This window comes from Leptinotarsa decemlineata, unplaced genomic scaffold (genome assembly GCF_025532065.1).
Source record: "Leptinotarsa decemlineata unplaced genomic scaffold, Ldec_3_MD MMD2_tig00078422_RagTag_RagTag, whole genome shotgun sequence".
NCBI classification, from domain to species: Eukaryota; Metazoa; Arthropoda; class Insecta; order Coleoptera; family Chrysomelidae; genus Leptinotarsa; species Leptinotarsa decemlineata.
The window spans coordinates 20,925,834-20,938,084 of NW_027412747.1; the positions used below are offsets into that span (position 1 = coordinate 20,925,834).

At 36.7% G+C, this 12,251-nt stretch overlaps 1 protein-coding gene across 6 annotated transcripts in view; it reads right to left on the reverse strand.

Annotated features, from left to right (window-relative positions):
- Positions 1-12,251, reverse strand: part of Cpap1-h (cuticular protein analogous to peritrophins 1-H) — an 86,238-nt gene that overhangs the window by 26,656 nt on the left and 47,331 nt on the right. For all 6 annotated transcript variants that reach the window (XM_074186422.1, XM_074186416.1, XM_074186415.1 and 3 more), the window contains exon 4: positions 4,321-4,539. In XM_074186422.1, coding sequence (XP_074042523.1) covers positions 4,321-4,539 — 219 coding nt within the window. The remainder of the gene's footprint in view (positions 1-4,320; positions 4,540-12,251) is intronic.

A 12,251-nucleotide genomic window follows, 5' to 3' on the forward strand; every position in this document is an offset into this window, starting at 1 on the left:
CGCGCACATAAAACCCTCGAGAGTTGAAGGCATGTGATGTTTTTGATGGAATGGTATGGAATTAAACGTTTGAAAATTCCTTCCAAGACACTTTTCATCTTTCAGGAAATTCAATAGGCGATATGTATCTGGATTCATTCAGGAATAAAATTATCAACCCAGGTCTTGCCATTGTCCTGCTCAAATTGGACAGAAAATGATGTTTTAACAAGACGGTGCTTTTTCACGTTGCTCACAAAATGTGCATAATTATATAAATGGCAGATCTCGGAGTTGCTGGAAAGCAATTGACTGGCCTCCTGGGTCACCCGACTTGGGTTCTTTAGATACGTTTGCGGGCACACATTGAAAACGAAGGGTATTGCGCTCCATCTTACTTATTGGCAGACCACAAGTGGTTCGAAATGTACGACAAAGGTTTCAAGATAACCTTTAACATTGTATGGAGGTTGCGGACAGCATTTCTAGTATTGACCTGATAATATGGTAGGTTTCTAAGTATAACTGAACATTTTTCAGAACACGTATTGTTGGCCATATCTTCTAAACTAGTTGATTGATTTTCAAAAGCAAAGCGGCTGTGGATAAAGAACCGTAAGCTCGTTTCCCATTCTTATTTAAACAGTTGGGCATGACACCCCTGCTTAGAGCACTGAAGGGTTTGTGCTGGTAGTCCGGTGAAAACTTACATATTTGAAGTGTTTTTGAAATTTTTCAAAAAGTTTTTTCCCTTGTTATTGGGCCTTACGGTATTATCCACTCAGTATACGAAAATTATAATGAAATACTCTGAAATTTAAACGCGTTTACTGATTTGAAAAGTTACTAGTTATATTCTGACAACCCAGAAGCAAGTGGGTGTGATACATATTTATTTTAAAGAAGTTTTTCAAATAAACAAGTTATTCAATTTGAATTCAAAAGAAAATAGTTTAGTTTTTAGGAAAAAAGCGTTTTCGCATTCGACCTCTGCATCATTATACAGAAGATGTTGGAAAATAACGAAGAAAGAAAAAATAATTAACTTGAATATAAATTACGGAGTCTGTTAAAAAAATAAGCTGAATGTTCAACGTTTGTGTTAAATATGGAATTAGGTGCTCATACGATGATTGTACTCTGAGCCAGAAAAATGTTTACAAGTGAAAGGAGCTTTTCTCAGAAGCGCGAGAAGATGTAAATAATAATAATAATAATAATAATAAATGTTGCTCCAGCCCTAGCGCAGTTCGAAGCTTTCAACAGAGAGCTTCGACAGCCTGAACCCAATGAATTGCGCAACCCGATAACCCCGGATGACGTTCGAAGGTCCCTTGTTGGTTTCAAGAACTTTGCTGCTCCAGGACCAGATGGGCTGAACACTTATTGGTGGAAAAAACTACCAAGTACCCACCGCTATCTGGCCAGAGTTTTCAACTCATGGCTGGATGGAGAGCAGCCGATTCCGGATTGGTTTGTCGAGGGGCGGACCGTTCTTATCCCCAAAAGCGGAGATTTGTCGATTCCTAAGAATGACAGGCCGATAACATGCTTGAATTCGTGTTATAAGTTGTTTACAAGCATCTTATACACACGAATACTCGCCGCAGTTGATCGAGTGTTCGAACGGATATATGAGCAGAGAGGGTCGAAGAGAGGAGTCGCTGGATGTAAAGAGAACCTGCTCATCGATAGATGTCTAACGCAGGACTCGATACAATATAAGCGTAACCTTTCTATGGACTGGATCGATTACCGTAAGGCCTTTGATACAATTTCGCATGAGCTCATCTTGCATTTACTCAGATGCCTTGCGGTACCCGACAACATAGTGAAATGCATTGAACAACTGATACCACTTTGGCGAACTCGCTTCACCATAACATCTGGTCAAGCAAGAGTCCAAACAGGGTGGGTCACTTTCAGAAGGGGTGTATTTCAGGGTGATTCCCTCAGTCCTCTTCTATTCTGCATCTCACTATTGCCATTATCCGTTGCGCTCAGAAATACTCGAGGGTATAACTGTGGCACCCCCGGAAACCGGAGGCACAAGGTCACCCATCTGTTTTATATGGATGATCTTAAACTTTATGCCTCTGGAGAGAAGGATCTCCATCAGTCCTTGAGGGTGGTGGAAGAGTACACGCATGCTATCGGTATGAAATTCGGGATAGACAAATTTGCAATGGTTCATCTCAAAAGAGGACGATGCGGGTACTACGGAGATGATGTGCAGCTCGTAGATGGAAGCATCCTACACCATCTGGATGCCAGAGAGACGTATACTTACCTCGGGGTGGAACAACGCCACTCACAAGAGGTAACTGCAGTGAAAAACTCTCTCCGCGGCAAGTATCAGCACAAACTTCGACAGATCTGGTCATCGGAACTGTCGGGGAAGAACAAAGTTGCTGCAACAAATATGCTTGCCGTTTCAATCTTACTCTACTCGTTTGGAGTAGTGAAGTGGACTCGGGAGGAGCTGTATCAACTCGACGTAAAGACCCGAAAAATGATGCATCTCTATAGGAGTTTGCATCCCAAATTGTCCATTCCACGGTTGTACTTCCCCCGACAACAGGGAGGCCGTGGACTTTTGAGTTTGGAGTGTCTACATGACAGAATGGTGCTGGATACAGCCTGTAAAGTCGTCAGGAATTTGGATCCCCTTTTCTGCATGGTCCGTGACCATGAGAGAGCAGGAATTGGAGCATTTCTCTTTAGGGCAGCTGCCCGAGCAGCTGGTGAACTCGGTATAGTTTTCGACACTGATCGAGGTGACCACAACTCTGTCACCGAGTTGGAACCTGTTCAGCAAAAAGCTCAGATAAAAGCCACAGAGATCACCTTACTTCTGCGGAAACACAAGGATAAGGCAATGCATGGGGTCTTCTTCAATAACATTGGAGACCGTGGCTTATCGAAGCGCCTGACGTTCGCTTTTCTCAGGTCGAGTGGGCTGACGTGGGAAACTGAGGGGTTCATCATGGCTTGCCAGGATGGTGTCTTCAACACCTTAGTCTACCGCAGTCGCGTGATGGGTATAGAGGTTCCTGACACAAGGTGCAGGGCCTGCCGCGAGGCGCCCGAGACCCTAATGCACTTGCTATCAGTATGTCCAGCATATGCGGTCTCGGACTATATTCATCGACATAACGCGGCCTACTTTGAAGGAGACAAAATAGAAATTGATGAATAAATGAATATTTTTTGAGAAAAATGAAAATTTACTTTATATGTTCAACATACCTCTCATTTACAAAGATATTTACAGAAGTTCCGTCTGGATCCAAATTGTAAGGAAAAGTTCATTCGAAACAAGTACTTCCAAAGATATAGACTATGAAGTACACGGTTGTGCTCCAAATATTCGTAATGGAATTGAAACAGATATAAATCACTGGAATACCTACTAACTAACGAAGTATTGATATAAAAATTTCACATACCTGGAAAACGATCGAACTCTTGTTAGACTTTACGGATTCAGGTAAAGATATTTGTCTTCATCCTCATCAACACCTTTTTTGGATAACACAAAACGAAGCACTGAATTCTTGAATTGAATTACGACTTTTTGTTACCCGAAAAGACAATTTTGCGGTTGTCGCAATGACAGTTAGTAAAAAATTAATTGTGGAGACAAAAAAAAAATGCATATTGTTTGCTAAAAATATTTCCTTTTCAATTTAAACGATAATCTCATTACAGCCTAAATTAAACCAAAAAACCATATGAATGTTTTACGAACTGTCATCGTAATAAGAGCAAACCTGTCTCCTCCGGTCAGAAAAAAGTCTGAAAAGTCTTAGTGATTGCTTCGTCTTGTGAAGTTATCCAAAATTGTGGTAATGAAATGTTGAAAACCAATGTCTTTGTACGACATTTCAAAGATCACCGGGCTTGTTTTCCAAGTAAGAGGAACGTTTATATCAATGCTCTTTATGTGTTACGTTGTGTAGCGCTCCTGTGAATGATATCTGTTCCAATTCCATTACGAATACTTGAATTATAAACCTAATAAGAAGAAGTGATTCCTGTTTAGTTCAATGTTCATATTCTTGAAAGTGTTTGTTTTGGGTTGGACTTTTCCTCCCGCAATATATCTCAAAGAAACTTTAATACAGGAACTACTCATCGTTGTAAACAATTTTCATGAAAGTTAATTACTTTTTTCTGTAGTTTCCCATATTTTTTTGTATAATGATGAGCGATTATGAAGCCAAAACTCTTTTTTTTCACAAAAACTATCCAATAACTATTGTAAGATTACATGTTTTCATCGATGTGAGATTGAAAAGTTTATAATAATAATAAATCACTGTTACATTAGATAAATACCTGGCATTTGTGTTTCACACTGGCATAAAATCCATCGTGGAGGCCGTCACACTTGAAGTCTATGTCTTCTGGAACCCTTTCATAAAAGGGATAATCTGATAAGTTGTATCCATTTAATTCTTTGGGTAAATTTGGATCATAAATATAGTCGAGTTGAGGATTTCCTGTTAGCGTCGGTTTCGTTACATTGCCTTCCGAACTCACTTCTGTTGTTACGCCCTGAAAACAAAAATACAACTTAATCTTTATTACTGGTGATGTCGAATTTATCCATACAGTCACGTTTTTAAGTTTCAGGAATTTATTTTCTAATAGTAAAATGTAAAAAATGCTCATTATGATAGAATTTATTTCATAATATCTGTCTGTTCAAACATCTTCTTTTTCATAAAAAACCTTGTTTACAACTTGAATGAAATGAGTGGACAGTAGAGGATCTCTTTGTAAATTTTTTCACCGCTGAAAGAAAGTTATTGCTGAAAGAAAAAAAATAACACCACCATGAATGCCATTATAAAAAATTTATGAATAGAATTCAAGCAGGAATACAAGCACTACCAAGTTCGGGATGAAATGTCGATATGGCCTGAAAATTACATTTCTTAAACAGGAGATTTTATACAGAGGCACTAACTTGACAAACTTCGAATATCAAAAACTTGATGCTTTCAAATGGAACACCCAGTGGGATCTGAATTTGACATTCAATGATCGATAAATTTTGGCATAAAACAAAAAATTGATGTCATACAATTTTGTACCTATCGCTTCATAATAAGCATTTGAAATGAATTTGTCCACCGACGAATTTTCAAGACTTTTCCCAACTGGTTTTCAGTTTCAAGTTTGACATTGCAATCATGTTAAATTTCAGTACATCACAAAAAATATACAAAAAATCAAAAGCCACAGAAGATTACCAAGCTCATCGAAATTTCTCAAAACACTTGGTATCAACAATACGATCTTCACGTCGTGAGTTCGAAGAATCTATTGCAGACTCTGAAAACAATAAAAAATTGTACAAGTTCATACGATCTAACCTGAACACCAAAGTAAACATTCCGCTCCTTCGAAAACCTGACGGTTTCTTTGGTCTACAGACAGCGAATCAGCAGAGATTTTGGCCGATTCTTTCACAAACTCCTTCACGGTTGAGCCTCGAGATGACCAATTACCAAAAATTATAGCAGAACGACTACGTGATAATCTGACTAATGTGACTACTTCGGAAAAAATTAAAAATCATTTATTGAATATTAAATCGAATTCATCTCCTGGTTTGGATGGAATAAGCCCCTTTTTTCTCAAAAAGTTTGCCGAAACTCTCTGCTCTCCGTTGTCAACAATCATGTCAGTCTCTTTCGCAAAATCTCGCATCCCACGGGCTTGGAAGAAGGCATCTGTCACCGCTATTTTTAAAAAAGGCAATAAATTCAATCCAATTAACTACAGGCCCATTAGTCTTTCATCCGTACTTTCCAAAGAAATGGAATCCATCATCGTAGAAGATATGTCAGAATTTTTAACAAAAAACGCAATCATACCACCAGAACAACATGGTTTCATCAAAGGTAGATCAACCACCAGCAATCTACTACAGTGCATGAACGATTGGACGACAGCTTACGATAGGAAAATATCGACAGATATCATTTATCTTGACTTTGCCAAGGCTTTTGACACGGTCCCAGTGAGGAGGCTAATGCACAAACTTGACACACACGGTATTCGAGGTCAACTAAACCTATGGATTGAAAATTACATGACAGATAGAACTTTCAAAGTGGGTCACTCTTTTTCTTTGCACAGACAAGTCACAAGTGGAGTTCCCCAGAGATCTGTTTTTGGCCCGCTCCTCTTCGTTGTTCACATAAAGTCCAGCAAGTCGTTTTATGCCGATGATACTCAACTGTATAATGCCTTAGTCGAACATCATTCCCTTCGAGTAGACCTCAACTCGATTAGTTAGTGGTACGAGGATTGGCTTCTACAAATGCGTCGTACTTCATGCTTCATCTAAGAAAGAACAATCCACTCCATACGTACACAGTAAGCGGTCAATCGTTACGTACAGTGTCCTCACATGCAGACTTGCGAGTGACTATTAATACTGACTTAACTTGGTCCGAACATTTAATATCCACATGCAAACGCGCAAACACACTGATTTACCTCATCCGCAACACGTTCCTCCATTTATCATATTCAAGTTCCATAAAACTCTACAAAACCTACGTTCGTCCAATCATGGAGTATGCAGGTCCAGTGTGGTGTCCTGTTCTGGTGCGCGATAGGGACTTGTTGGAAAATGTACAGCGTCGAGCCACATGTATGACTTTTGGTGAAGTGCGTCCAACTTATACCGAAAGACTGAGGATGGCACAACTGCTAGCTTTTGACCAACGTCGACTCCGTGGGGACCTCATCATATCTTTCCGTATAGCTAAGTATAACTATGCTAATCAGAAATAACTTTTTGTTCAACCATGATTCGCGGTTACGTGGTCACACACCCAAATAAAAAAGTAAAAATTCGCAACGAGGCAGAGACAATATTTTTTGGCGAATCGTATTTTCGAAACATGGAATAACTTACCCAACGATGTTATGAATTCCGACTCAGTGAACAGTTTCAAAAACAAAATAGACATTTGCTTATTTGCTTAATCACCTCTATGCATATATTAATTATTTTTCTTTTCTTTTTGCATGCATTGTATTAACTTGTTGATATCCTTCGTTTTTAGGCTTACATAGGACTTTGTCGTCAGTATTTATTTATATGTAATAATAATAATAATAATAAAAATTTGTGACAAATTGAACATTGAATTGTAAATTTCTCAAAAAGAGATTATTTCATCTTTTCCAAATTTTCAGCGATGAAATAGTTCTAAAAAATTGTGACATAACATACTGGGTGTTTCATTTAAAAAAAAAATAAGTTTTGCATATTCAAAGTTTGTCAAGTTAATGCCTCTCTCTGTATAAAATCTTCTGTTTGAGAAATTTAACTTCCAGTCCAAACCAACATTTCAACTCACTTTTGTTGTTGTCTGTCTCGAGTAGTTCTGCTTAAATTTCATCCATAAATTTTTTATGATAGTATTTGTGGTGGTCTGTTTTTCCGAAGATTTTTTAATTTCAGCAATAACTTGACAACACCGCAAAATTTTCGAAAAAAAGAAACAATTGTGCAGTTATTTGCATAGCTGGGAAAATTGAACTTCGCCTTCTACTATAACCTTTTATATGTAGTTAGAACTTGACACTGTGAATTTTTGTGTGGTTGTAGTAATGAAGACGTTAATTATTATTATTAAATACCTCCTTGTGTGAAACATTTTGTTCAAAAAATTATGATTTGTATTGCCCCGCTTCAAAGTAACACTCTGTGTAATCTAAAATATTTTCAAAATAAGCAACACAGTGAACCATTTAACTTTTATCTGAAACATTTTATCATACTCATCATAGGCATCATGTGCTTCCTCACAAAAATGGGCCACCCTGTATGTAATATTGATGAAAATATAATAATTGGCTGTAAAAAATTCAAGTAACTGATGTAAAAAACTGATTCCACTTCATATGCACGAAGATACCAAAAAGGTACGGGATGTAATATATCAACAAAAATGCAGTTCGATTTATTCAAATGAATTGCTCGAAGAATAATAATTTTCAAGCGGGAATCTTCTACGTGCTTTGTATAATCTTGACTAAAACAATGTATCAATACGATAAGAATATTATAATTTCCTTTATGCCAATTCTTGTGGTAGTGGACGTGACATTGAATTTTTTCATTCAATAATTTATAGCACCAGTTTCATGCCAGTATATTATTTTAGATCATGTGAATAATTCATATGGAGTGGGAGACTACGACACACTCACGCAAAACTGATTTCAATAAACAGACTGATTTAAAAAAAATGGGGAAGGTAGTATTTAATGTTTGTGTTACACGAGAAAGTAAAAAAAAAAATTTTTTTCTGATTTTTTCTGAAAACTTAAAACAATAACGAATGAAAAATACTAGTATTTTTGTGAAAAAAGCGTAGGCGCTTTGTGTCATATTTTTTGTATATCAAGCGCCTGTCGCTTTTTTTACAATAATACTGATATTTTCCGTTCGTTATTGTTTCAAACTTATTTTAAAAACATATTTTTCACTTTTCAGTTCGATGTTCTTTAAAAGCGTGTTTTTTAGTTTATTTTATTGAACAGTCAGTCCACTATATCTGTGAACCAACTTTCACACTAGCAAGTATGCTTTTACATTTCACACTATTCATTTTCAAAATATTGATTTTGATGAAGTGACTTAGTCTGGCGGTTCTGAGATTTTGGATTACAATTATTTTTCTGTTCACGAAATATTCCACTGAAAGGTGTTATGTAAAAACTACCGCAACTATTATCTTGTTGCTTATTTTCCACACCCCTTAGAGTGCAGTTGCTTTCGTCGGCATTGAGTTTGATTAGCAGCGAAAAAACACAATTTACAAATTATATAAACATGACATTTATAAAAAATAGCTGTAGGAAATCTGAAGCAGTCGAATGCTCGACAGTGGACCCGCATAAAATCACGTTTCATACAGGTGTGTAAACACTCCTTGGAATGTGAATGTAGTCTCTCAGAGGCCGTCAAATGACTTTTCGCAAAGAATGAAGTTCACTCGAAATCACTTGTTTTGTCTTTAGTAAAATACACGTTTTGCAACGCACAATATTTTAAAATATCTTCAAATAAAATGAGTGTCACTACCAGTTAATAAAATCATTTCCGGAAAGCGTAGAGAAACAGAACATAACTCGCTGTAAAACATAAAAAGTAAGAATTCTTTAAAAAACATCAACAAAACGATACTAACCTGTGGTAGAAGTCCCTTATATCTCAAAGCGGAGTGCAGTAGATTTACGAAGAATAAAAACTCGAAGTCGTTTCTATAATTTATGGTAAAACCATCAATGGTAATACCATCAATCATTACCTGTTTCGAACCTATATAGGATCATCATCAACTAATGATTTAAAATTCTTCAATAAAAGAAGAATAATATAACAATAGTTAATACAATGAAGTATAAAATACATGGAGAAAAAAATATTTTATAATGGAAAAAATAAAATTGTCACATGTTAACAGATGAGTAGGTGGTACGGGATCTGAGCAAACAGATAAGTAGATGGTATGGGATCTGTTGGCTCAGAACACGAGACGGTATGTATGTGGTGGTCCTTCTGTTGTGTTCTGTGTTTGCAAATCTCTTATCATTGTTCCATGTCATCTCGATTTCATCTCTTTATATATTTTTGACAGTTGATTCTCCATTCTCATTCAATTCAGTCCGGATTTGTGTTCATGTACCGTTTTATGATTTTGATGTTATTGAGTGGGTATAAAGGCTTTAAGCCTCCCATAGTTTCATCTTATATAGATATGATGTTATATGATGTTTTTACTACTTTAAAAAAATATTTTTTCATTATTATTAACATTTAATTGTGACCATTTGTTCATTAGTAACATGTACTGATTGATAGTTTCACCGTTCTATCATCTGAGGGTGATGATAAATTGTGGAGACGACTTCGAGTTTTTATTCGTCGCAAAACGATACTAATTTATGCGATTTTAATTAAAAAAAAACATTTTCAGTTATGTATGTTACCACCCTTAGCAACAACACATGTCTGAGTTACCAAGATAATGCTTTGGAAGATATACTTCATTCTGTCCTAGCAACTAATACCGACTCTTGAAAGATGCGAAAGGGTTATTCGGTTGCTAACTAGAAAAGATACCTCAAATATGCTTTATAGGACTCATGTCTGGATAAGTAGTAGGCCAACCTATCGATTGCTCCAGTCTTGATATATTGTACAGGATATCATTGGAAGCAGAATTGAACGCCAATCAAGATGATTCGCCACTTGATCCCCCTTCCCATTGGAAATTCCAAGGGTAACATCTACCTCTCCTAGGGGGTTGAATCACGAGAGCTACAAAGTGTCCCCTTGGCAATAAAATTGACCTATTTTTTGATTTCTGATATTGTTTACTGGAAGGGAGATATTAAAGTTGGGACCCAAATTGACACCCTGTATACAGAACATTTCACAGACTTTCCATTGAACATGATATAATAAAGTGATCTACGGTATTTTACGTAATATATATCGAGAAATATAACCTTGGTCACACTGAAATCAGTTGAAATATTGATTAGCATTCTCGATAGTTTTCGATTCCGTTCTTTTTCAAGTAGGTCACAACCATATCTGTATTTCCGCTCAAGACTGTTTCATAATGGTAGGTAATGTCTATAATCATGATTCGATATAGCTTGACATAAACAAAAAATCACTTCCTGAATTAGACAGAAAATCGTGAATAGTTAAACAAAGTTAGTTTTTAACATTACTATGATGCAGCTAAGATCTAATCAAACTTAATAGATTAGAATACACGCTTGGTAAATGTTAACCGATTGCAAAACAACAAGTATTTTTCAAATTATTATGATTCTGATCAAAAGTTTCATATTTACGTGCCAATTATTCCCAGGCATTTTCAAAATGTCATGTGAATCATCTGATGCATTAGATGCATTTTGATTACACAGAAAATGTTTTCCAAGAGTTACGTCTCTCATCATAGGATGAGTTACCAAGTTTGGCTAGAAAATAACATGGTTTTTGGTGAAACTCCTTTTATTTATATCTTTTGAAACTTTCATGCTATCTTCATCAATATACTCCACTTCACAGCTTTCACTGTATCAAATCCAGCTCTTTTCAATGCTTCCCTTCTCACCACATCAAATCTGGTTAGTAAGGTGGATGTTCCAATACAAGGATTTCATGCTTGGCTCATTTTGTAGGAATCCAATTTACATTTAGAATTCTACAGATGAAAGACTTCTTGGATCATCATCGATGTCTTTACGTTCTTCAATGAAACGTTTATACCACTCAAAAACCAGTGTATGTTACATTCTTCCATCCCCTTATACTTGTTGTGAAGAGAGAATAGGTCCCTACAAGTCAATAAACGTTTTGTTTTCAGCAATCATGTGACAGTAGAAAGTAACAACTATGAAACCGCCCTCATTATTAGTTTCTGTCTGTTGTACGTTAACTGGTTTTCTTTTTTTTACTTGTGTTTATTCATGAGTTCTTGTCGTTGATATCCACCAATACACCACATTTGAATGCAGCTTCGGTCATTTGAGACGCATGATTCGATGCGTCATGAATTAATTTTGAAACATCTCTGGACAGAACTATTGCTCTGTGGTGACCATCACATGTGGAGGTAACAGTTCTCTTATGTGGAGCAAATTTCGACTTGGGTAGCCATTTGGAAAGAAATATCCTGTATTGGAGGGCGTTGGAACAATACTGCCGATGTGGTGTCAATAAGTGTCCTAATATAGGAATTTAAGCTTGCATGGCTGGCGTCAATGTTTTGGTTTTGCCGTAGTCTTTTTTGGTTATAATCTCCAAACGTTTCAGCTGCAACTGCGGCAGTCATCTTCAGTGGCGTGGTAGAAGTACTATATATGAGCGAGATTCCAGGTAACTGTCTTTATCGGTGCATTTGTAATTGGACCCCACAGGATGTGTAACCCTTCTGCAGGGTAGTGAAAGCATGTTAACTTGTGTTTTACACTGCGATTCGAGATTCGACTTTGGAAAGTCAAGAAGTCAACTTTGATGAGTTGAAAGTTTGCTGTGCGATTTTTACTATTGAGTTTTAACGACGACTAGTCGGTATTTTAACTACTGGGAAAGTGTTCTCGGGTTTTCAACGTTATTAAAGTCTGTAGTGCATACTTATAATAAATCTTCGTGGTGTTGCTCAGTGGAGCAACAAGAGTTAAGTTCCTGCGTTTATAAACTAGAAGTGAAT